This window comes from Toxorhynchites rutilus, chromosome 1, assembly GCF_029784135.1.
Source record: "Toxorhynchites rutilus septentrionalis strain SRP chromosome 1, ASM2978413v1, whole genome shotgun sequence".
Lineage (NCBI taxonomy): Eukaryota > Metazoa > Arthropoda > Insecta > Diptera > Culicidae > Toxorhynchites > Toxorhynchites rutilus.
Genome location: NC_073744.1, coordinates 153,642,633 through 153,670,413, shown reverse-complemented (window position 1 = coordinate 153,670,413; position 27,781 = coordinate 153,642,633). Strand labels below are relative to the sequence as shown.

The 27,781-nt window shown below is 38.2% G+C and overlaps 1 protein-coding gene across 1 annotated transcript in view; it reads left to right on the top strand.

Annotated features, from left to right (window-relative positions):
• The window catches only part of LOC129766812 (transmembrane protein fend-like), a 245,423-nt gene that overhangs the window by 141,006 nt on the left and 76,636 nt on the right, over positions 1-27,781 (top strand). Inside the window, exon 2 of the mRNA XM_055767431.1 lies at positions 6,130-6,177. Coding sequence (XP_055623406.1) covers positions 6,130-6,177 — 48 coding nt within the window. The remainder of the gene's footprint in view (positions 1-6,129; positions 6,178-27,781) is intronic.

Here is a 27,781-nt window from a genome sequence, read left to right as displayed (position 1 = left end):
AACGTGGTCTTAGGTTGATCGCACTTGATTGAAAAAATCCAAAACGAAATGTATTTGGTCGCAGCATTATATGAGTAGAAAGCAAATAATCGCTCGAAAATGACTTGATTTTCGCGATGATGTTTCACGTTTTTCATGTTATGCATCCAATATTGGATACTGATGGGGAAAAAAATATTCAGAAGCTTTCCTATTAATTGCGATTGATTGAAAAATCACAAAACCAAATGTATTTGGTTGCAGTGTTATATGGATCGAAAACATTAAAATAAACTCTTTCGCATGAATGTATTTTTCAATTCCCAGGGGAACTGGCAGATTATTTTTCAGCAACGAGAATTCCGCGCGTGTATATGTGTGTGTGTGTGTGTGTGTGTGGCGGCTGCTCCGATGTTTCAAGCGGAACCGTGGCATCACTCTCCTCCTGATGGATTCCCTTTTGGCCTTAGGTGCACATACAGGCTCTTGGTGACACCGTTCATTAGCGCTTTCATGATAAACGAAAATAGCTTCACAACACAGCGACAACATGCTCCAATCGCTGTTCAATCATAACTGAGGGGGTTTACGAGCGGCGCTCGCTTATATACCGATTGGTGATTTCAATAGCCTGTTTTGAAAGCAATTTTCAGACTATTGAAACAAGTTTTTGGATGAAAAAGTAACAAGTATATGACGCGTAGACCTTTTATCTTTCGAATGAAGTGTTTATCATACCATTTCGTTCAGTTGTTTAAGAGCTATTAACGCTCAAAATCTCGGTCTCCGGCGTAACGCTTTCATTTTCGAAACTTTGGTTTTACACCCCGGTATAGAAATGAAAGACGTAGTCCTACGTCAAAACGTGAATGTGATAACGGAAAATAAATATTGGGCGGGACGAAGTTTGTCGGGTCAGCTAGTAAGTACATAAATATTGACATGTGTCCAGCTTGTATATTGTTCTCGAGAAAACATGAATTCGAACATTGCTTCCGGGTTGAAAGTTGCGTCAAAGAGCATCGCATTTGAAGCTGGATGTGAATAAGGTATTTTCCAGCTCTGTGTTCCTCGGAAAATTGACGAAAATTTGTTCCGCAGTGTTTGCTGCAGCTTTCACCGTCATCCATAGCATAACTTGTGTATTATTTCTACGGGAAATAATTTTATTGGGACTGTTGGAGATTAAATGTTGCTCTAGACCAGTGGTGGCCAACTTGCGGCCCTCCAACGTTGTTCATGCGGCCCGCAGCCTGATTTGAATAAAAAAATAATATGAGTGAAATTATATTCTTAGCTAAAAATTCTTCCATACAATTGAATAAAATTAACTTTGTGAGTAATTCTTGATAATCGTGTGTATTCAGGCTTATCATTTTCTGATTTATTTTCCGTTTTTGCCATGCTAATTCAATCTCCTAACAATTGTTCTCACAGGACTTTTTCACGTTTTCGGTTCTGTTCTGCTCACACTCGCAAAGAATCGTGCAAGTAACGGCCGTAAACCGGGTTTATACTTTATCAGTTACTTGGTTATTAGAAAACGTCAAACGATCCGGAGAATTACAAACGTACTCATATCATGAAACTTGACATTTGATTGGTATGTATAAGGTAAACGGGAGTAGCTCGGTAGAAGTAACTCCATACATGCAAATCAAATGTCAAAATTTGTAATATGGGTACGTTCGTAATTCTTCGGATCGTTTGACGTTAACTCGCAACCGAGTAACTGACAAGAGAGAGAAAATATGTACGCTTGAGTACGTAAGAGAGAGAAAGTTTGTGAGAAAATTCATTCGGTTTCGCTGTGCTTTCGCCATTATAGGGCAGTCGAGTTCATTTACAATTCCAGCGTCTATTGGCAATCGCTTTTTTATCACTGTGGCTTGTGTTGTGTAAATTGAAATAAAATGGAAACCTGCACTAGCAAAAAAAAAGAATGCGACTGACGCAGGGCGTGTATTCCAGGGAAAAAAAATCTGTCTGAAATATGTATGTGTATGAATCATAAAATGTTCAAACTTAAGTTCAAACAACAAATGTGAAATTTTCATTTTACCCATTTTCTGACATTGAAAATTTCTCAAGTGTCGACAACTAGGAAAAATGTTGATGCACTCCAGTCGATTAATGCTGATCACAGATTTTGGTACTTCGAAGCACATGAAAAAATTCTCCAATTTTCTCTACCCCATTCAGATTCGATGATGTATACGCCAGTGAAAGCATGCAGACGGAACTCATTGAAACGCAGTGTGATTTAGAGCTGCGTGACAAATTTGAAAACCATGTTGTCTTAGATTTCTACTCCAGATTTGTTACAGAAGCGCGATTTCCAGAATTATTAACCACAGAACTTGAATCCACAAATATTTGAGAGCAATTGTTTCAGTTATGAAAGAAGTGAAATCAAAGTAAAGAAACAAAATCACTGACAGTCATTTGGAAAGCGCGTTTCGCATCGCTATCTCTTACATTCAAGCTGATTTAGATAAAATGGCTTAAGAAAAGTAGTTCGAATGGAATCGAAACGGTGTTGGAGTATGTTTGTATTTAAGGATTTTCTATATTTAAGCAAAAAAAAATTTTTTTGTAGAAACTTTTTGATAATTGAAGGAACGTCCAATTTAATTGGATACCGTATTCACATTATCAAGTATAGCCATCATTCTGTCAGTGAAATCGTGTATAGAACTGAATGCTTTCTAATTTAAAATAAAAAGTGAGTCAAAAAAAGTATCAGTTGAAAACGTATATTTTTTTTTTTAATTCTAATGCGGCCCGCGCCATGTCCAAACCTGGCCACCACTGCTCTAGACAGTGAGCTATCAAAAGTACATGTTAACGCTGAGTGTTAATTTGACAATTTGCCCAAAACGACATTTTTTTGAGAATCGTTTGCGTCCCTCAGTGCTTTCACTCCTTCGCGCAGAGTTGTAAGCGCTTAGACCGATCGTCAATCACTGCACGGATTGTTGCAGGTGGAAGTTCGCGGGTTGTAATAGGAATAATGTTTGTCCTCGCCTCGCCTCGAATTTCGTAGTCCTACGTTGAACAAGTGGTCGTGTTTGGACACCACATTTCTATTCCATTATCGCTCTAGACAGCGTGTAATCAACAGCATGTTTCAAAACTGAAACATTTTCGAATTGGCTTTCTCGTACTTTGCCGCTCTACCAATAGTACGCGCCGCTCGGTGAGAGCATTCAGTGCGCTTGTTCAGCACCAGCACTCCTCTATGGAAATAAGAACAAGCAACAATGAAACAAAACATATATTTATTGGGTCGCGTACATGCCACGTAGTACCGGGCAACTGTATAAAAGGGGTTGTTCTGTAATCTATATTCCAGTCTCGCTCTAGACAGCGAGCAGTCAACAGCATATGTTAGGGTGGAAAGCTTCTAAATTGGCTTCCCAAATTCTACAAAAGAGTTACGTTAGAACCAAGCATTAGGACCACCAAAAATTCCTGTTAAAGAGTAAATTATTGAATTGAAGTTTATTCATGAGATAATATCGGAAGTGATAGACAGGTAAATTGAATAAGTTGATTTCGTAGTACTGTAGTACTAATACATTGCGGTCGTGTCTTAAACACCATCCGTCTATTTTTTCATTGACCACAAAAGAGATAAAGTGTCACTATGTGATTTAATTTTCAAATTTTTATACTCATAGAAGATTGTTCATTGAATCATTAACGACTAGTTGTTCGGAAAAACGAGCAGCAACTTTGACAATTTTCATGTCTTTGGTAAGCAACCGTATGGTAATGTTTTTCCTTAATGTACAAGCTACCATTTATAATCAATTTCATTTAATTTTGTATAACCTTATTGGGCAACAAATTCAGTTTAAAGCAACTATGTGTGAAAGGTGTTTCAATAATGTAACCTAACAGATAGCAAAACCTAATAAAATACAGAAATATGAAAACTTTTCGACAGTATTACTGTGATAAAAGAACACACATTGTGATGTAGGAAAAAACCATCCGATTGAAGCTCCTACAGGTGAAATGTGCGTAAATTAGCCAATTTTTCAATGTTTCGAGTTTTTGTCATTTTCCGGAAAATGGAAGACTGGAAAAATATAATTCTTGAACATTGGGGTTTCAAAACCTCTCAAGATACTGATGACAGACATAGTCATAATTTTGTTTACATTCATTAATATGCAAAGTTGTTAAGAATCTGCATTTAACCGATATTATATTCCTGTTTTATTAGCCTTTAAGAATTCCTCAATGCGGTTTCATTTCAACGAATTCGACAATAGGAGATGAAGAGTTAGGTAGCACTTGTTAGGTAATGTTTTCAGAGTGAACCACATACTTAAAACAGTTTTTGAAATTGTGAATGTAAAAGGTAGCATTCATTTTTCCGATACTAATTGACCCATTCAATTCATCGAAATATAGTGTCCTTCGCCTCTCGTAGTTCGCACTTTCATTAGGTGTGGGAAATAGAACGGCCTTCGTCTGTTCCTTGGCCAGCCATCGCCTTAATAATGTGAGGCATGGCAGCTTCCAATTCAATTTCGCATCCGGTCGACTTTCGCCTGCCGAATGAACTTGGACAAATGAATGGAATATCAGATTTTTTTTCTATTTGACGAAAACTGAAACAGTCTACTGGTTTCAAAGACAAATACAATCCGCTTGTGTAATTGAACACTGAATTGATTTGAGGTGTGCTCTGTACAACGATTTTGAAATACAGCAAACGTTTCAACGTCCAACCGTCGACAGATGGGTGATAATTAGAAGATATCTATTCTGAGAGATCCTCTGAAAAACTATATCTAAACAAACTGCTCGTTGTACGTTTCAGTTTATCTACTGAACGATGTGCAGAAAAAAGGTATTCAAAAACACCACTGTCATCATTTGGCAGTTCAATACTTCACAAAACTTGCTGCTGCCACACAACAACCACCAAGAATGCAAATCGATATCTGGAGCCCCGTCTCAAGATGGCTTCAAGACGCATTTCTGCTTCCGAAGGCTTATTCTGCCAGTATTCACGTACATCGAGCAGAACGCTGCGAAAAATTCCAATATTGTGTACCTGCCACACAAAGAATTTCCCAAATGGAAGTGGAAATCGAAAGCTTCTCTCTCGCCCTGCGGCACCTCAAGCTACTGAATCCTGGGAATCAATTCCATTTGCGATATCCCCACAATCGAGATAACGTTGAGAGACAGAAATCCAACTTTTGCCGCCAAGAGAGAGAGTCGGAATTCAAATCAAGATTCTTACCTGCGCTGATGGAGGTAAAGTTTGAAGATAGATTTAAGTTGTGCTTCCGTATCTGTGTCTCATGTTGGAATTGTCGAAATCTTTAAACTATTTTTGTTTGCAATAATTCTTCAGAATCGAGAATTTTCGCACAATAATATTTACCGCTCTGGTGAATGGGGAACATTCGTAGCGACACCTTACCCAGCAAAAAACGACCCCATTCATTCACTCAAATTGTTCACCACTTTGTGATAAATTATAAGGCTCGTCGTCTATCCCCCGCCCCCCAGCGGATCAACCAATCGATCTTACCTGTCCAAGCACGGCTGCACCGTTGTTCCGGTGCTGCTGCTGCTCGATTTCCCCCTCCGCGGAAAGGACGCTGAAAGAGAAAATAAATTTAATTTAATTACCTGCACGGGTCAATCCACTCGCCGGCGAGGCCAGGCGTGCGAAACGAAATTTTTCTCGGCGAGGATTCCGGATACGGGGAAAACGCAACACAGCCCGAAGTGGATCGATGGTAGAAGAAACAGGCGAGGGAAATGTGTATCAAATTAGGAGTGTGAAAATTAGTTCCCTTCTTAAACCGTCCCATAGCAGGGAACCAGGAACGTTGACAGTGGAATGGTAATAATACTAACTCGTTTGATGCTTTATTTACACACGGAGAAGTAAGGATTTATTGCTTCATTGTTGGAAAATCTTCTGCAAATTTTATATAATTGAAAAGCTTGCATTGCGTTACTTCCCTCTGAGATGGGAAAAATGGAAAAGTTCAGCAGCTTTGAACATTAGCTATTTATCAAGTTGTCAATTTAGAACTGTTTATGCTTACCTCATGAAATATCGATTGTTGTTCAGTGTTTTAATGTTTTATTTTTCATTATACATTCTTTCAGCATAATTCAAAGGAATCACTCTGCTCTCAGCAAAGAGACTGCTCAAAGGTAAGATTATATAATCTTTTCACTCCTTAATGGCTAATGTCCTGAAGAATAGACACAAAAATATAAATATAAACAAAAGTGTACTCTTCTGTACACTGTGCATTGGTTCACCCAAGTCTCATTTAGGTCGTTGAATTGTTGACGTTTCTGGGGATGTTACATTTATTAAACATCTAATCTAGAATCGATTATACGATTCACGAAAAAGAAGATTTTCGCACTATGGGAAATGTATTTGCCATCATTCCCCATTGATTCAATTCGAGCAGTTTCCACATCGCCAGATTATGCAAGTATATGCAGACCTTAAAGCTTCGCCCTTTTTGATTTATTGTTTTTGAACATTCTTTTCAAATAGCTCATCTCTCGTTCGCAGCCATGTTTAGAATCGTTTTTATGTTCAAAAAACTAGAAGTTATTTTCATCTCTCCACAATACCTTCTTGCAAAAGAGAATCGGCTAGTCCACATACTATTTGACAAGATTCAGTCCCTTGTATTTATTGCGTTTGCTACAACGAATACGACATGATCCGAAACAATCAACAATTTATAATGAGTTACAACCTTCTTCTCTTTCCCCTTCGTGAATTTGTACAAACTTCTCTTGTCATTCGGACTTGCTCTTATCAGAGATATATTCACACATCCGGACGAGTTTTTTAGTTCAGAACCCTGTAACTTAATGCAACTTTTTCAGAAGAAATCATAACTACTAAGTTGTTCATTTATGAAATAAAATGGAGCACACATTACTTCTGCCGATTAGCTCATTCAGTTTCCGTGCAATTGATCTCAACCAGATAGTTTTAAATATTGTGTATTTGTTGTACCGTGACAAAACGTTTCCTCCACAATGATAAGACCATCCATATATTTGAATATTGATGATATACCAGCTTCTATGCTTCTATGTGCTTCTGAAATATGCGTTTCAACCTAAGAATTAATTTATTCTATTGTTTAAAATGCTTTTTTTTTTGAATAAACACATTTTCAAAATGATACAACTCCTAGCAATTTTTCCTGAGTTAATTATGAAAATAACATTTAAAGATCATTTGATAGCCATGAGCAGGATTATTATGTGGAGCAGATAGCAGAAATTGCGAGCGTAGTGTGCGTGATAACATGCGCTGCCATAGCTACTTTTCACATTGTGACGCCAATATTTGTGTTTACATTCAATTGCCTTCGACATCCATGTGGAAACGCTTTTTTCTGCAAGTTTTTTATCAACTAAAAACAGATTTCCGTGGAGTTCTCACTGAATATGCATATAATGTGATAGGATATTTGTGAAATGATGTCGAAAAAGATAAATAAACGTGATGTTTTTGTGTGTCATTTTCACTCTCTCACCTTCATAGAAACAGATAAATTTACGTTATTTTCACGATGATTTGATGATATTTTAAAGGCTCCCAGTACCGGTGTATGTGATTTGAGAAAATAGTTTACAATTAAGCAACATTTCATTGAAAATACTGCTATTTCCGAGGACTAAGAATACGACTGTTCCCTGGACGTTTTTGCTCCTTAAATGATGGAAGTAAGTCACAATACAATTATCATCTATTAAAAACAATCAATTACAAGATTTCATGAGCATTTTGGCTCATGACATCATCAAATTGTGAGTTATATAAATATTGTTTCGTTTCTTCCATATACATTTCATATTGAATGCAAATAATAACGACACCATATTTTGTTTACCAATACAAATATACTCTGGGTACTGCTCCACCTCATATGTATCTCATTGATTTGTTAGTTTGTTATACCACAATTGACGAATTTACGCAAAGCTAAACCAGCTCATGCGACATTTACATTAGAGCTCAGAACAACAAAAGTGATTGGCGATCTAACGCAAAACGTAAACGATTGGTGAGACATCTGGATTTTGATTTTGAACTAAGAAAATGATGCTAATGTAACCTAAAACTCAAAAACAAATCACGTATATTTTACTTCCGATCTATCCAAGGTAGTTCTCACATGCAGGAACCATGCATTTTTCTGATTGTTTTTGATTGTGCTCTCGAATTTCCTTCTTTAATTCAACCATTGTTAATATTTTTATAGTTTTCACTACTGAAAGAGGTAAATAAATAACATGTTATATATAAAATTGCGCAGAATTAAATTTTTTACAAACTCATCGCAATCAAATAATCTTTTATGATTATAACATTGTAATTTATGGAAAGAACTACAAACCATCCATAAGCAACCATAAGCTCACATGGCAAAATTTAAAACCATCATCACTTTCACCGCAGCGCCGCCTAGGTGTAGGTTTGTACGTTAGATCGCCAATAACTTGAAAGATACGCTTCGTAAGTGTTGTAAGTGTGAAGGTGATCATTTCCATTTTTAGGGTTGCCCAAAAATCTTTTTTTGCCATTTTTTTCCAAAAATGACTTTTTTTTTAAATTCATAACTTTTGAACTACTGTAGCGATTCGGATGATCCGCATATCAAATTAAATAGGTGGCTATTTCCATTTTAGGGTGGTTCGAACGATCATTTTATTCACATTTTTTCAAAAATTACTTTTTTTTTAAACTCATAATTTTTTAACTACTGCACCGATTCAGATGATCGACATATCAAATTAAAGCCAATTAGCTAATCTCTTTTCGAAAAATATTAACGTGCAGAAATAATGGATAATGGAAAATGGATAATGGTCTTGTAATTATTGATTGCATTTTTTATAGTTTACATTGTCTCGGGACCAAGAACGCTATATTTTTTTTCTTGAAAGCTATTTTCCTTTTTTCCAAAAATGACTTTTTTTTAAATTTATCAGATTGGGGTGTAGACGGCAAGTTACTTTATTCAATGAAGAACTTCGCCACAAGTCGGACCTTCGAGGTCACTAGCTCCAGTTGTCAGGACACTGAAATATCTCAGAGATCCGGTTAAGCTGTCACCCTATTGCTAATTGCCACGAGCAGTCTGTTCAAGGTCCCAGGTACCGAGGAGAATCTACGAGGACAACATTCTCAAAAAACGTAGATGGGTCTGTGTCTAGGGGTACGGACGTCATGTTTTTTGCAACACTTTCGCTCTTGTGCTTATTGTGATAATAAATCCGATTGTACGTAGCAGTCAAATGTTGCGACATTTCGACTAGTTTGATTCGAACAAAAAACAAATTAGCTTCCAACAGGAAGTTCAACTAACAAAATACACATGAAATTATAAAACTGTTTGATTTTTAACGGATAACTATGGTATTGTGATTTCTTTCCATCGTCTAAGACGATTATTTATTGTTCTTATTTAAAATCATTGAAAAAATGAATAAAATGTTCGTTTACAGATTATTTCGCGTCACACACATTGACACTTGGAGCCATGACAATATCACCTCGGTATCGCTGAATTTTTTTTTTATGGTATTGCAGCCATCTCACTGACCTACGCCACCATCTACATCACCCTCATTCCTACACATCGACTGGATGTCTAAATAATTTGATAGAACGAATTATTGCACACAGTTTTGTGTTGCATACAACATGAATGTTCCAATCTGAAAGAAAGAAATAATACATAATACATGAATTACCTTTCAATTCGCTCGCAAAACATACCTCTACCTTACCATACCTTGCCCCCCTATACAGAAATCAAAACGTAGTCCTACGTCAAATCAAAATCCCAGACATCAGGATGCAGGGAACTATTATTAAAAATTTTAAAGGACTGATCTAAAGTGGAATCTTCAATTATAGCTCCTCTCCGATCAAGGTGTGTGCATGAGAGTGAGCGTTGAGACCCATAATAATATATGGGGAGCGGAACTGGCTCACTAGGTGATCCAGCTGACCACCTAGTATTACCGAGTCAGCATGATGTGGGATGTACAGGGTTTTCCATTTCGGGCTTCCGAAAGTATACAGCCCTGCGCTGACAACCGTTTGCAATAGCTGTCAACCAAAGCGTCATATCGTTAGTTGAATGTCTGCCATTTTACAATATGGATCGTTTTAGCATCGCACAACGTGTTAATTTTGTTAAATTATACTATAAAAATGATGAAAAACCGGCAAATGTTTTTCGAGCATTACGGATGGATTTTGGTCGTCATGGACGGCCTACAGAGCACACAATCGCTAATGTAGTGCGTAAATTCGAACAAACTGGATCCGTAGCGGATATTGTGAGACCTGTGCATCATCGTAATGTGCGTTCGGCCGAAAATATTGCTGCTGTTGCTGCCAGTGTGGAGGATGACCCGAATGTTTCGATTCCACAACGTGCTCAGCAATTGGGCTTGTCAAACACATCATTGTGGCAAATTTTGCATTTGGACTTGCACCTATATCCATATAAAGTCCAACTGGTACAAAAATTAGAGCGTGGTGACCATGGAATGCGTCGGGCATACGTCGATTGGGTGAACGAACAACAGCAGCAAAATGCTGAATTTTCGCATCAAATTTTCTTCAGCGATGAGGCACATTTCGAGCTCGGTGGCTATGTGAACACCCAAAATTTCCGTATATGGGGCTCAGAAAATCCACACGTGATTGTTGAGAGACCATTGCATCCGCCAAAAGTCACTGTTTGGTGCGCATTATGGTCTGGTGGAGTCATCGGGCCGTATTTCTTTGAAAATGAGGACGGCGAGACGGTAACTGTGAATGGTGAGCGCTATGGCCGCATGTTAACCAATTTTTTTGCCACAAATTGAAGATATGAATACGGATGACATGTGGTTTCAGTAGGGAGGCGCCACGTGCCACACAACACGACCGAACATGGCCATATTGGGAACGAAATTTGAGGGACGCATAATTTCGCGTTTTGGTGATGCCAATTGGCCGTCCAGATCATGCGATTTGAACCCGCTAGACTTTTTTTTGTGGGGTTATGCGAAAGATCATGTCTATGCCAACTCTCCGCAAACTCTTGAACATTTGAAAGACAACATTCGTGAAATTATGACCGAGATATCGCCCCATATGTGCCGAAAAGTCATCGAAAATTACCTGTTCCGGATCAAGATGTGCGAGACGCCCTAGGTGGACATTTGAATGATGTTGTATTTCACACATAATGGCATAAACCAAACTTTAATTTGAAATAAAAGTTTCATCGAAATTCGAATTCTAAGTGTGTTTTATTTCAATTTACTTTCGGAATTTAAAGTTGGAAAACCCTGTACAAAGCTAGCAACTGTAACTGCAATTAGGAATTTACCAGAAATAGCTATTGTCTGTAACGGAGTGCCAATTTTAAGGAGTTTATGGGTGCCGGTTTCGATTACAATTGTGACCCCATTTGAAGAGGAGGTAGGACCTTCTTTGAAAAAAGTTACAAATAGCTACAACAAAATACCTGGAGTCATTGTTTCCTGGATCCCAAAAACAATGAGATTCATTTCTGAAATTAAAGCTACATGTCAGAAAGTCTACTTCTGAGATCTTTAACATTCCATTGGAGGGCTAGATTAGTAATATTATTGAAATTAATTCTTGTTGGATTACTGCTACTTAAAGCAGATGACGGAAGTCTAATTTTATTTAAGGATTGATCGATCTCCTTGTTTCTTTCCAAGTGATAAATTATGAGTGGTTCTTTATTTGTTTATTTCATTTTGGGTGGAGTTTTCATGAGTTCTCTAGTTGGAGTCTGTTTTTCCGGTTGTTGTCCATTGTCAATTGTTAAATGTACGAACTGTAATAATGTGTAGCATTTCAGACAAATCTAGGCGAAATTCCAATCCGATTGGTATCCAAATCAACACAAGCAGGAATAATATTTATCAATGTTAAAATTCTTCTATAAAAACGTGACATGTTTCCTGATTTGGCACATTTAATGAAAAACACGTCAAAAAGTTGGGTTGGTGCTTACTTTAAAACCCCTTGAATTCGAAGAATTATTATTCAAGTGGTAGAAAAACAGTTTTGCAGAGATTTAAACCGAATCCATCCTGCTTTCCCGGGCAACACTTTAACTCATTTGCAAGTAATTTGGTACTTCATGTTAAACACATCTCCACACATATTTCAACATACCACAAAAATGGCACAATCCTCAAACATCATTCGGGGTGCTGTTTCCCCCCTCGAAGCGTCTAGTCGTGTTGGCATCCCAGCATGTAAATCCGTCGGAGCAGTATTTGACGGCAACCATCTTGGTTCGCAGCAGCGCAGGCATTTGGCACACAGCCCGAAATTCTCGCTCCAGCGTTGGCATTCGTTGGTAAAAGTTCAATATTTGTTTTCCAGTTGAATGCAACCGTCTTGAGAAAGTTTCCAAACAAGTATGTGTGTGTGTGTCTGTGTGTGTTTTTGTCGCTCGAGTGGATTGTTTTTGTTTTTCTTCGAGGCTGAAAGATTTTCTGCTTTGCTCGGCACAAACGTCAGAGCTTTCGGCTCACACACACCCTTAAGTGACACAATCACATTATATCGCACCAATAGAGCACTCTGTGAGTTTCGGAACGGAGAACACGGTGGTAAACAACGGCGGTGGACAAACAGAATCCGATTTTTTTTTCTGTTGGCGTAAATATGGCCACACACTAAAATTATTTAGTCAATTTGCACATGAAAAGATGAACCCGTTCAATTGTCTAAAGAATTCGTATTATTTTTTTCTTTCAGACTAAAAGCAGTGATAAATTTAATTGTCACTTCAGTTTCAGCCCGGATGCTGCTAACAGTATTTTGTGCGTAACGAACCTACGCCTTTTCAGGCCCCACTGTCCCCCGTGTTTTCGACCGTTTGCTCTCTCTATCTCGGTGTTGTTGATTGGAGTTTGTTTGATAATTATTGAAAAAGCTGTCATCTCACGTACGCTATGGCGATATTTTCTATGGCCGGCGATGAGATACGTCTCGTTTAGAGTGGACGACACCGCTTGCGATGGATGGGTCTGCTAATTGAAAGGTGCGATCGAATTGGGCGTTGTTTTTACAAGGGTGGAGTTTGGAACAGAGCGCAAACAAAAACGGACCGTGTTGATTAGATGTTTACCCTCCTGCAGATGATATTGCATCAGGCGAAAGGATGTGTTTTGTTGAGTTTTGTTGGCGGGAGGAGGAGGAGAGCAAACAGGATGTCAACAATTCGGCTGGTGTTTGTGGAATTACTCGTGTAGATAAATTTAGTCCCAATAGCGCAATGCAGTATTTTCTTTTATTTGCTAGGGTAAACCAGCCACTCGCACCCTTCATGGACTCAAATTTGTTTAACATAAGGACTTTTCGTTTGTAGGTGAATGGTTCTATCCAAACTCAATTCCGCTGGTTTCAACCTGTTCGTTCTACACGGAAGAATGCAATGTTTACACTTCCATAACAATATCTCCTTTCTCGGAACGTAACTCCATAAAGTTCCGCAATCTAACGGAAAACAGCCTGGGTATGGGTCATAAAACGATACACACTGCTTCTCGTTAGCATCCATCCTTCCCCCACACTGCAACTGTGTTCCACGCGTCTGTTTGAAGTAACCATTATCATCGGTCGAAGACGGAGACTACAGGTTGTTGCTACACGGGTAGAACACACACGGAGGCGGCATCGGGAAGGTGTCGGATTGTTCTCGGTGTCGAGCAAATAAACGCAGCACCTTTCGGGGGCGATCCCAGCGCTTTGCCGTTTTACGATTTCAAAGTATAACACCTGTGAGGAGGTATCGGGATCTGAGAGAATGTTCCGGCATTGGAGTCGTTTCACGGTACTGTGGGAGGGTTATATCGATTTTCCTTTTGTAGCATCAATTGGATCCGGTGCGAGACCGTGGACAAGTTTTATTATGAAGACTCAATTTGAGGTCCCATTTTGTGTTTGAAGCTAGAACATTGTGATATACATTTTTTTCTCAAAATAAACCGCAATCGATTCTCACAGATAGAAGAGTGAACGTCATCTACAAACAGGTGATTGATTTGGGACTGAACTAACACTAACATTGAACTAACTAACTGACGACCGAAATGGAACGCAAAAAGTGGCAGTTTTCTTTTAAACCAATCAAAAATACGTATAATGGAAAATAGTCAATATTGAATTTTATTCTTTGTTTCGAGAAAAAAAAACTGAAAAAAATAAAAGCACTATAATGTACCACTCATGCCTCAAATTACTCATTCGATTGATTATTTTAATATAGAGCCCTATTCCAGAAGACGAGCGCTCGTCTCGTTTGTTTTCATATTCCATAAGCCGAGCTCGACTAGAAACAGACAAGTAGCTCGTCGGACTCGATCGTTCGGCCGCTGTCGCTGACAAATCAGTCGAGCCGTTGTCTAGTGTGTTTGTTCATCTTGTTGATTCAAAGCATCAGTATTCCTTTGTTCCGCTTTTATCTTCAGAAATTGTTCCACGGCTAAACTAGAATTGCATAAGCATTGTATGTTTTCAACTGCAACCATCAAATTCAATTCATTGATTGGAAAATTTTGCAGATTTTCAAATTACGAAAAGTGTCTTCACAATCATACTGAACGAGAAGGAATAATTCAAAACTCAATTTTTGAGCAACTTCGATAAACCAATGCTTTTCATCACTGATTTACATTTAAAGATAATGCGTTCCATTCGTCATACTCATTGTATCAAAATTTATTGCTTTAAATGTGAAAAAAAACTAGAGTAAGGTAAATGATTTTGGTTTATTCAGTCGAAAATATGATCATGATTTGTCCACGTTTTTGAATGCTCTGATTCAGCGCACGAGTGTCAAATTAGGTATTCGAATGTTACATATTACATATAAATAATATTGTTTTCGTCATGATTTACAGTAGTTTTACAGTATATGTTTACGAATTCACATGTTTTGAAGGATTATAAAAACCACATTCTATTGGTGTCGATGCGCCCCTCACTTGAGCTAACTTTTAATGAATCACCAGATGAATACTTTGCACGTATTCAACCCTTTTTCTGGGTTGGGTTGATCAGATTTACATAGCTAAACCATTAAGTGAACGCATTTTGATGAACTCAATTCTAATCATGAGTTGTCCAATTCACTAATATTGTTTTGTCTACATGATTTCTATTGGCGATCTAACGCAAAACGTGAACGATCGGTGAGACATCTGGATTCTGTTTTTGAACTAAAAAAATGATGATAAGGTAACCTAAAATTGAAAAACAAATCACGTATGTTTTACTTCCGGACTTCCAAGATAGTTCTCACATGCAATAACCATGCATTTTTCTACTTGTTTTTGATTGTGCTCTCGAATTTCCGTCTTTGATTCAACCATTGTCAATATTTATACAACTTTATACAATTTATACAACTTCACTACTGAAAGAGATGAGAAAATAACATGTTATATATAAAAATGCGCAGAATTAAATTTCTTAAAAACTCATCGCAATCAAATAATCTTTTATGATTATAACATTGTAATTTATGGAAAGAACTACAATCCTTTCATAAGCTCACATGGCAAAATTTAAAACCATCATCACTTTCACCGCAGCGCCGCCTAGGTGTAGATTTGTACGTTAGATCGCCAATAGCAATCGCTTGGCGCGCTGCAGTTTGTTTATTGTGTCCTTCGCGCATAGCAGAAATAAAGTTTCTCCGTGTTGAGGGTGTTGAGGTGAACACTTTTAAAATGCCCAAGAAAAGGCAATATTCTGAAGAAAGCCTTAATTATGAATGGATCAATATGATGACGGTAAACTCAAGCAATGATAAATGCAACATCTACTTGAAAATTCGATTTTTTTTTTCATTCAAAAATGGTTATTTCTAAAACTGGAAAAACCATGATCATTTTCTGGACAATCCATGATCAGAGATGGTCAAACCATGATCATAATTTCTCTTTGAGGAAAATCGTAAAAAAACATAAATATTTGAATAATTTCAATGTCTTATGGTAGAATTAGAAACAAGAGACTTAGGGCTTTTCAACAAACCCAAACTCGTCTTGATTATATGTGATTTTCATAAAAAAAATCGATTTACTAGTTGTGTGATAACACCATAAATTGGACAAACCAAGATCAACCAAGATCATTTACCCTACTTTATTATGTTAAGGGAAATACATACATATAGATTTATTTTTTGACGTAGGACTACGTCTTTCATTTCTATACCGGGGTGTAAAATCAAAGTTTCGAAAACGAAAGCGTTACGCCGAAGACCGAGATTTTGAGTGTTAATAGCTCCTAAACAGCTGAACGAAATGGTATGATAAACACTTCATTCGAAAGATAAAATGTCTACGCGTTCTATACTTGTTACTTTCTGATCCAAAAACTTGTTTCAATAGTCTTAAATTTGCTTTCAAAATAGGCTATTGAAATCACCAATCGGTATATAAGCGAGCGCCGCTCGGAAATCCACTCAGTTCTAATTGAACAGCGATTGGAGCATGTTGTCGCTGTTGTGGTGAAGCTCTTCATTTATCATGAAAGCGCGGATGAACGGTGTCACCAAGAGCCTGTTTGTGCACCTTAGGCCAGAAGGGAATCCATCAGGAGGAGAGTGATGCTACAAACGGTTCCCCGGGAAGATCTCGAAGCAGCACGCACGGAATTCTTTCCGTTTGGATCGAGAAAGATCCGGAAAATAATCTGCCAGTTCATCTAGGAATTTAAAAATACATTCATGTGAAAGAGTTTATTTGAATGTTTTCTATCCATGTAACACTGTGACCAAATATGTTTCAATCAAGTGCTATTAACAGATGGTTATCGAGTTAGCGTTAACCACTGGTGGGCTTCCAGTATCGAGGAAAATGTGGAAATATCTAATCGTTACTAAAAATAATCTGCCAGTTCCTCTGGGAATTTAAAATTACATTCATTTGAAAGAGTTTATTTTAATGTTTTCTATCCATGTAACACTGTGACCAAATACATTAAGTTTTGTGATTTTTCAATCAATCGCAATCAACAGGATAGCTTCTGAAGATTATTCTTCCCCATCAGTAGGATATTTCCGTATCCAATATTGGATGCATAAAACCTTGTGCCTCCAACGTAACGCTCTCGTTTTCGAAGTTCTCCAAATATTCATTCATTCAGATTCAACTTCATACAAATGATCTCTAAATCAACGATAGTCCTACGTCACCCTTGCGGTTATACCATAGATATAACCCACTTCCTGTTTTTTTATTTATAAATTGTTGATAAACATTGGCTCCAATAACTCCATAATAACGAAAAGTCTGAGTGATGAAACCATATGCTGGTAGAAAAAATATCATTAAAACAAAAAATATATATGAGACCTCTTTGTTAATATTTTAAGATTTAGGCACTGAGAAAAGAGCCTCGATTGATCAATTTTAGAAATATTTGTTCTATATTTGTTTTTTCCTTCAAACTAAAAACATGTCTTCACACCTGACTGGAACCAGAGATCGAAGTGCTCGCCGATTTTAGACGAAAAACATCCGTTTTCACCAACGGGAAAAAATAGCTGAGAATATAGGAGGCGAGAGAATGTTATACGCTCACTTCGATTCTCGCGAGAAATTCAATGCCGATTTTTATTTTTCGTCGGGGTATGATTGCCGAAAAATGTTTTCGTTTTCTGTGATTCCTTGATGCCGATAATGGTTTTTCACTTCTTCAGTACAGCTGAAAACATTGCATGAAAACATGCGACAATATTGGGTTTCATCGTGAAGTGAACATAAGATGGATTAATATTTGTACAATTCAGACGCTGTCCAAATGGAGATCGTTTTTACGCTGTCGTACAGACTAACGTTGGTGAAGTTAGCTTTGATTGTTCGCTCCATTTTTTCAGTACCAAATGAGAGACGAAAAAGCATTCTCGTTGAACTTCCGAGATAGAGATTTGCTACATCTCTTTCTCTCTGAAAAAGAATTTTCGGTGAAAAGGAATAGACGAAAATATCAACAATACACGGTTCATCGAAGTCTAGATTGTTTGACTGAATATTTATCGAACACCCGAGTGAGAATTTCGATCTCTGACTCGAACAGAATATTTTGCTCGTTCCGACAGTGACTGATGCCGAGATAAGACGAAACGAATTATTCGTCTCGTCATATAGAATGGAACCCATATACGATCGCCAATCTCATGCAGTATGCTTCAATTTATGAAAGTGTTGAACTGCCCTCACGCTGTTTAACCCTCCTGTACTCGCGCACGGTTTCACAGACCGAAAGTTGAGCTTCTCTGTATCATTGTTATTATGTTATTTTTAGGTTATTGGTATTTATTTTGAAAAGAAAATATTGAGTTGGGGAAAAAGAAATGTCGTTTATTGTCAATATATGACAACACTTATACATATCTTATGTTGTACTTATCGCATCGGGTCATACTATACGGCTATTTAAAGACGACAATCTGTGCTACATGTGTCGTTTTGACAGTGTTGTGATTGTCCTTTTCAGTCTCAAGTTATAGCGCGTCAAAGATGGAGTCCACCAAGCAAGAAATTCGCCATATTTTTCGTTTTCACTACCTGCGAGGTAAAACTGTCACGAAGGTGGCCGAAAAAATTCGTGTATTTTATGGACCCGATACTGTGACGATTCGCACAGCACAGCGTTGGTTTGATCGATTTCGTTCTGGTATAGTGGCTGTCGAAGATACACCCCGTACTGGTAGGCCAATCGTAGTGGAAACCGATAAAATCGTTGAAATCATCCAAGTAGACCGGCATGTGAGCACTCGCTCGATTGGCCAGGAACTGGGTATAGACCATAAAACCATTTCGAACCATTTGCAGAAGATTGGATTCCAAAAAATCTGGATGTATGGGTGCCACACGAGTTGACGCAAAAAAATATTTTAGACCGAATCAACGCCTGCGATGCACTGCTGAAACCATCGCCAAGCCCGGATTGACAGCCAGGAAGGTTTTGCTGTGTGTTTGGTGGGATTGGAAGGGGATCATCCACTATGAGCTGCTCAACTATAGCCAGACCATCAAGTCGGTTCTCTACTGTGAGCAGCTTGACCGTTTGAAGCAGGCGATTGACCAGAAGCGGCCCGAAATGATCAATAGGAATGATGTTGTTGTCCACCAAGACAACGCTCGGCCTCACACACCTTTGATGACCCGCCAGAAGCTTCGGGAGCTCAGATGGGATGTCCTATTGCACCCACCGTATAGTCCGGACCTGGCTCCAAGTGATTATAATCTCTTATGGTCCATGCAAACCGCTCTTGGTGATACTAAGTTGGCCTCAAAAGAGGCGTGGAGAAAACTGGCTGTCTGAGTTTTTTTGCAAATAAGGAGGGGGGTTTTTATAAGGGGGGGATAATGAAGTTGCCTTTTAAATGGCAACAAGTTTGCGAACAAAACGGCGCATATTTAACCTAAATTGGACAATTTTAAGTATGTTAAATAAAGCGTCGAATTTCGATCAGAAATACGACATTTCTTTTTCCCCAACCCTATATAATCGAATTGAGAAACCCAAGAACATATATTTTCATCAACTTCATTCAGTTTTAATAGTGACCCAATTCAGCCTCCTCAAAACTGTGTAACTTTTGGTACTCCAACCCAAATAATGAAATTCGTCTTTTCTCATGTAATTACCTAAAAGTAAGCAACTGAATATATTTCATGAAAGTATAAAGTGCTATGAAATACAGAAAAACCGTTTTAATTGATTGAGGTTTCTTTGGTGTAACAATCAGTACAAACATACTGAAAAATATATTTTGTCATTTTAAAATTTGTAATTTTTAATCTTTCCGCTGAACATTTTTCAATGTTTGTACTTTTTTTTTTAAGTTGGTGCTGCTGTCAGTGGTCCTTATGTCAATTTCGAGCACGATCTGCCATTTAGTTTGTTCACAACGTCTTTAAGAACAAGTTTTTTTTGGCTCGGTGATTTCTGATATGATGTTGTCTATCCGGAACTTCTTCCGGAGTGTCAAACGATCAATGAAGAGTATTACCTTGGCATTATGAGGCGTTTGAGAGAAAAAAATGTAGCAGGAGCGTAGTGTCCGAGACACTACCACATAGTTGACGTAGGATGCCAGGAATCCGCTATCTGTTGCATACTGACATTGGATGTTTGAAAAATTAATAACGATTGATAACGATTTGGTGGCCTTGAAAAGGACCGTTTTGTTTGGTATTGTTTGTTCACTCCACCAGTGTTTACAGCCGAGTGATGATAACAGAAGGATGGTCATTAGTCGTTGGATGTACCAATGTAGTACAGGTCGGACCTGATTATCCGAAATATTTTGATTTTGATTTTTTTTTCTCATCAGTAATTTTGAATAATTTGTTAATAAACTTTATAAAAATAATCATTTGAACAAAATTGAACATACTAGGCAGAGGAGGTGCTGGAATAGGGTTTCGATTATCCGCAGGAGGTTTATATACGGTGAAAATTTCAAACTTAAATGAAATCATTGATTAAATATTTAAACATACCTAACATCTTAATTTATTGAAACATGGGTGTAGCTAAGATTAGCAGGGTTCGTTGAGTATGTTGAGGTTCGGATATCGACAGTGTATCATATATATGCAAAAACAAAATTAAATGATTCTGAAGTACTGGTCACCTTGTTTACCAAATCAAAACCCTGTCAAGAACTTATAAGGAGTGATCTTACGAATAGTAGATACAACTTACAAGCAGTATGAGTGATTTAAAGAGCTTAAACGAGCAGTATCCTCTGCGTAGAACGAGATACACATTACAACATGACGCAGCTTGGTCAAAACCACCCTGAATGGGTTATTTGAACTGATTGAGAGCTGTAGATAGCCTACGAATTAGAAACTTATTGTAATACATGTGAAATTGACGTTAATTTTGTAAAGGAGTGAGAGTTTGTCCATCTGGTTCTATAGTTATGAAACACTGGAATTTCAGTTCTTTTTAATGTTTCGCGCCTGGACACAACAAAAAAGTTCAAATGGCTAGTCTTATAAATGAAGATAGTCATCATATCCAACACTATATACTTCAGTTCAAGCGACTTCTCACATATCTCTGGAAACTGAGAAAAATGGAGTGGTTCTATAGTTATGAAACGCAGTGTACTAACGACAGGCGCACAGTGTGAAAATCATGCGACATCTATAGTTACTGACTTGTACTGTATGCGACTTCATATGCATGTATTTTATTCGGTTCCCGGAATAAATCGCATTAGAAAAAAAACTGAAACAGAAACGACCGCTCAGAAAAAGTGCAGTAGGCTAGAAATATTGTATGGGCGTGAAAAAGATCATGAGTAGAAGACGGTCTGTGATACCGTGCGCGAGTATGTATACGAGTTATGATTTTGTGCCGGGCAATCGTACACTCTGTCCAATTTCTATAAGACCAGGTGATAATCTGGCTGCTTTGTGTCATTGTATACAAACAATGCTTCAATTTATATTCTAGTATTGTTCGGACGAGTGTTAAGAAAACGTTCTTTTTGGCAATCTGTTTTGATGCAACAGATCAAACTGCAAATATATTTTTTCATTAATTCGATATCACATAATTTGTTATTGATCTTACAATTTTAGTTTCCTTCGCCTTCTGAACAAAAACGTTTCCCTACTGTTTGGTGAATTTCAGTTCAATGTCGTGGATTCGTATTAGTGATCTAGATTAGACAATGAAAATGATCTATTCAAACCCCGTTATATTCACAATTTGAATTCATTATCTACCTGCCGTTCTATCGCTAATTCAAATTTGAATTTCAGCCCAGTAAACTTGCAAACACCTTTCTTCCACAATTACACGATCTTTCAAGCTTTCTTAAATTTCCTACTAACTATCTCCAACTTTCTCTCTTAAACTTTATACAATTTCCTTTTCACAATTTCCCAATGGCTCTTTTGTGCAACTCTCAGCTTTTCTTCCAAATAGCGAATGTTTGTTTTTTTTTTGTTTCCTCTATCTGTCTTTGACGTTTCTCGCTCCGTTCTTTTCCCCATCGGCCAAAGTCTACAGCGATGCGGCAGGAACAACACCAGTGTGGCCAGAACAAGTATATTGGTATTGGTGACTACCAGATTTTCTTATGTGTGTGTGCAAGCACTGAGCTTAAAAAAAATTGTTTGTATTTTTCAAGTGTCAAGTTTGTATTGATCAATAAATCTGGAAAATGCCGAAGGGAAAAGTGCCCACGGAGAGAGAAGAAAGACAAATCGATGCATTTCACCAAAAAAATGTTGGTATCAGAGAAATTGCTTGTCGGATTGGACGATCCCATCAAGTAGTGCTCAATTATTTGGCGAATCCTCAAGGACGGTAAGACGGTACGGTAAGAAGAAGATAGCTTTACCTAAATCGAAGCTCTCTGACAGGAATAAGTGGGAAATAGTTGGAACAGCTTCGACTACCTCAAAATCGCTTGTGCAAACAAAGCAATATTTTAATTTAAATGTTTACTGGAAGACAATTCGTCAAGTTATGGTGAAATGGTTGAAGGTTGAATTTGTCGTAACGAAAAGTTCTTCAATGTATAGGTTACCTTCAGTGATGAAAAAAGTTCAATTTTGATGGACCTTATGGTTTCAACGAGTACTGACGTGATTTAAAGAAGGAGGAACAGTATTTTTCAACCAGGAATTTTGGTGGAGGCTCGTGTATGGTTTGGGCGGGATTCTGTGCAACCAAAAAGCTCAAGATAGCGTTCACATCATTCAAAATGAATAGCAGGGATTATATACATGCTCTGGAATTCTCTCTCCTACCGATTTTACGTAGATATCGTTGCAAAATAAAATCACACTCCAGCAAAACAATGCTATTATTCAACCCGCAAGGAAGCTAAGCAATGTGTTCCACCTCTTGCCAGCGATGCGCACTTGTGGACACTTATTGTGGGTATAAAACACTTGATATGTCCCTGGCACAAGCACTGGCCATCAGATGTTTAAAGTACACCGTCACGGCTACACACTGGCCACCCCGCCTCCCCTCGTAACCGGGTGTTCTCGAGACCAAAATCTGTCCTGTTGGGCTTTTACTCTCGTCCGACATCCAGTGTCCAAGAGCGGTGACATCCTACCACATCCTACTTTCGCCAGATGGCGGGGTTGTAGCTGGAACCTCTCAGCCGCAAAAAGAAAGCGAAGAATTTGTGGAAGATATCGAAATGGCCGAACCCGCTCTCCGTCAGTGGTCAGTTGTTATTGTTGGCTGTCAGAAAAAACGATGAGAAAGGCAAACAACGCTCAAAAGTCACGCGTTTGTCGTGGAGGGAAAAGGTAATCTCGGCCCGAAGCCGACCCTGGCCCATCCCCGAGAGCACGTGTGAGGATGTAAACAAATAAGATATATTACACATTCTTTGCACAAAACACGGCCCATTCCGGGTGTGTGTCCGCTTCGTTCGGCCCTCGGCACTCTGAAGAAGTCAAGCCACTCAAGAGAGATAGTGGAGTGAGTGAGGTATTTTTTCCACGTACTGTTTGTTTATTTGTTTTGCGCTCTTGGTCTCGTTTCACTTCCAGTGGCCACTCTTAGGATTTTCATCCGAGAGGACGACGACAACGACAACGGCGCGCGATGGGCACTCTTGCGGCACACAGAGCAGAATTCTCAATGGTCCCGACGGGCAATATATTATCCTCCACTCCTCGGATGGTTGTTTCTTGTTTTCTTACTTCAATCGAATAAGTTGGGTAAATTAAAGAACATTGTTGCGCAAAATGGTTCCGTTGTGAAACGCGCTGGGTTTTGTGGAGGTACATATTTAACTTGGTGACCCTCGCTTTGAAATATTTCCATTTGATGTTGTCACCTTATCGGGATGAAAATCTTATACGCTTCTGAAAAAAAACACTTCAGATTTTGAGACAAACTCTGTAAATATTTACAGCTTTCTTCCGGTCTCGGTTTTCCGATGGCACTTGTGATCGTAAAAATACGTTTCTTGACAGAGGGACCGAAACAATCGAACCAGCAGACCCATGGAATCGGCTCGAATGGGCCCAGTTCGTTGTACAAGTCGGGAGCCGTCGCGTATCGGGAAAGCATTTAGCATAATAGAATCATAAAATAAAGCTTAAATACTTTTTTAGATTCACCTTTTTCTTTTTCCTCAATCTCCCCCGTTTCGATTTCGATATGTCTTCGGAAATCGGGATCGTAAATTATGGGCCACTTTGGTGCCCTTCAGCTTGCTCGCTCGCTGTTGAAGCCCACCTGCGAGCGATCATCCTGCGACGCGGCAAAAGCTTTCTCCACTTGCTAAATACTTTGCTTCCGAGAGGCACCCCCGCCGTTGCGACGACGACGGCTCGGGAAAGGACATTCTCATTTCAGCCCATGTCAAGAAGCGCTAGCGCACAGGAAGTTTCCACTTCCAGCGGTTGATTTGTTTGTTTCGCTTTTTTTTGCGTCCAACAGTTTACAAACGACGATTGACGTGATTTATGGTCCGTTGTTTGTTTTGAAGTTTTTCTCCATTTTTCTTGAGTCGTTCACGCGAGACCCGGGAATGCGGTAGCGTGGCGTGGCGTATCATGTCGAAAGGCTATCGCTCGGAAATTCCTGCAGCAGTTGACGCAACGGCATGAAATTAGAAGCGGAAATTTCCGCGCAAATGACACCATAAAAATAAAATTTCGTTTGAATAATTATCCGCTTCGCCGTGGAACAACAGATCACAATCGGGCTTTGTTCGTCTTTGTAAATAATCTTCACCAAGTTAGCCCTTCGTTAATCTGCTAATTCCGAACAAATCTCATTATCCTGTATTGTGCACTCCCATTTAAATGCCCGTATTGTTTTACATGTTCTTTACGGGGCCGACATTTGTGGCGCATTTATTATTCTTCTTCATCGGCGCTGTTGTACTTTGTTCGTTGCACTCAAAAAGAGGACCAGATGAAATATGTCGAAGGCGTGCCAGGGACAAATAAATAAACTCCCATATGGGTCCTTCCCAGCCGCTGCTGCCTTCGCCATCGCCGCCACTTGAATCCTATCCCCGTGGCATGTGTGTGATTGTTTAGTTGAAGACATAAATGTACTACAGCTCTCGGAAACGTGTGAGGAAGGCATAAATTTTCGAAACGGTTGTTGTCCTTACCCCGGATGATGAATGGAGGGAGGGAACGACAGGATCTGGAAATAATAAAATCGACCATTGCATAACGGTGAATGGTTTTTTGTTGTTGTTGCAGAAGGATAAATTGCTGGCTCCGCGAGTATTTTGGCACGAGTTTGCAAAAAAAAAGTATTAAAACATTTAATAATATTTATTGGAAAAGCGTGATTGAAAATATGTATGGAATTGCTCTCAGCACTCTCAAAATCTTTGTTTTAATGTATGCATCCACGCCTTAAAATAAAGATAAGAAAAAAACAGAAGACAGATATGAAACCATACAGGATTAAATGTTTTAGAGAACTTCCATTTGTAAATTAAAGAGTTTAGAGATATTGGGCCTGATTCTCGAATACACTTCACGGTGGAAACGAAATGAAATGTATCCGCGATGACAACGGTACGGTGTCGACATCTGGATATTAAATTAGTTTCTCACCAAAACTTATCATAATAATATCGAATTATCTTCAGATAAAATTTTTGTATGAGATTATTATACCACATGAAGAAAACAAAGTTTTCCATTCACATTGAACACCAGTTTGATACGAAGAAGTTAATTTTCATTAATGATTTTTATTTGAAAAGTGCTCATTCTGCCTGAAAACTCATTATTATCTTCGACACTTCACTAACTCGTAAAACGTAGTTCAGTGGCGTGCCGTTTATTTCGTTTCCACCGTGAAGTGTATTCGAGAATCGGGCCCATTGTTAAGAACATTAACTGATATTGTGAACAAATAGGCTATCAAGTTGAACATTAATATCTCCACAAAGAAAACAGAGGCGGTCGGTGGAGTTTTTTCCGATCAAATAATCACCCACTCTTCTCTTTTCGGTCCGACTTCAGATGTATCAGGGGTAAACATATTGCGTATGTGAAACAAAAAATACAGCAAAGAATCATTGCGATCGGTCATTTAGTTTGTTTACAGCGTCATTGAGAGCAAGTTAACTTTTTTTTGGTCAAAGATATTGTGTAAAATATTGTGTTGTAAACAGAATTGTTTCTGTCGAAACGTTGAAAATGTGGCAGAATACATTTGGTGACCCTACTGTGCCGAAAATACGGGTGTATGAATGGTATAAGATATTGTATTTAAAGACGGCCGAGAACAGACGAACCATTGGCCACGACAAGGACGATCATCCACCTCTTCATCTGATGAAAATATCGACAAAATGAAACGAATGGTGCACGAAAGTAGTCCTTCAAGTTTGAGAGAGCTAGTCCGTGAACTAAATATCTCTCACAAGACCGTTCGTCATATTTTGGTTGATGTCTTAGGCATGAGAAAATTCGCAGCACGTCTAGTGCCAAAATAGCTCAATTTTCTTCAAAAATCCAATCACAATCAAGTGGCTGACGACATGCCTGAACGATCAAATTATCACGTTCATACAACGCATATTTACTGACGACGAGACACGAGACAAATTACCGCTTCGTGGGACCCGCTTTGGCAGCATTGAAGACATAAAAATAAATTTGCTGCGTGAACTTTAGGCAATTCCTGAATACAGCTACAGGTAAACTTCGATATAACGTACATTTTACTTTCAAAATTGTACGTTGTATCGAATTGTACGTTATATCGAAGCATAATATAGTACTCAGAAACGTAGTCTATAATACATTATTGTGTTGCTGTTTTAGTCAAGTTAATGAATAACTTCAAACAGAAGGCGAAGCCAGCTTTTCTCATGATGTTTCCCTTCGTACTGTTGATTAATGCTTGATTCATTTAGAATCCGGAATCACAAAACCAGCTGTATTTCGGGATTGATTGAAGGTACAAAACTTGTTTTAGCATCACAATACAAATAATTCATTGTTCTATCAGAAAAAAAATATTGAAATTTTTTTTCCTTTACTCTTTGGAAATGTGTACGTTATATCGAGGATACGTTATAACGAGGGTACGTTATATCGAAGTTTCCCTGTATAAAGTTTCGATGACTGTTTGTTCGTTGGTAAAAGTGTATTGCTTCAGAAGGGAACTATTTTAAAGTCGATAATAAAAATGTAGTTTACTAGCTGACCCGGCAAACTTCGTCCCACTAAAATGGATTTTTTTGGTATCAATATGTACCTTCAAAAAATTACGTTTCTTACTAAGCGAATGCTCATGGATTTGATCGCAGAACTGTTCATCGATTGAATTTCCTAATTTGAATTTTTTTTTCATTATAATATCAAACTATTTTCAGATTTTTCAATCACTTGCAACTAACTAGTTTCTGCGTTACATGGAATACATGTTTGATACAGGAAATATAATAGGATAAAGTCAAAACACATCGGACGATTCCTTTCTCGAATTTTGTGCTTACCAACACATTTGGCCTTCCATTTTTATTCATATAGTTATAATATATAGGAGTGCGTATTAATCTGAAAATCCATTTCCACACCCAAAATTGATTTTTAGCTCATGTTTTGTCATCCCGATTTATGACATTAAATGAGACATAACGTAACAGAAAATGTCATGACTCACAAATACTGGTAAGCATTTGTATAATATACATGAAACAGCAATATAAGATTAATACGAGCG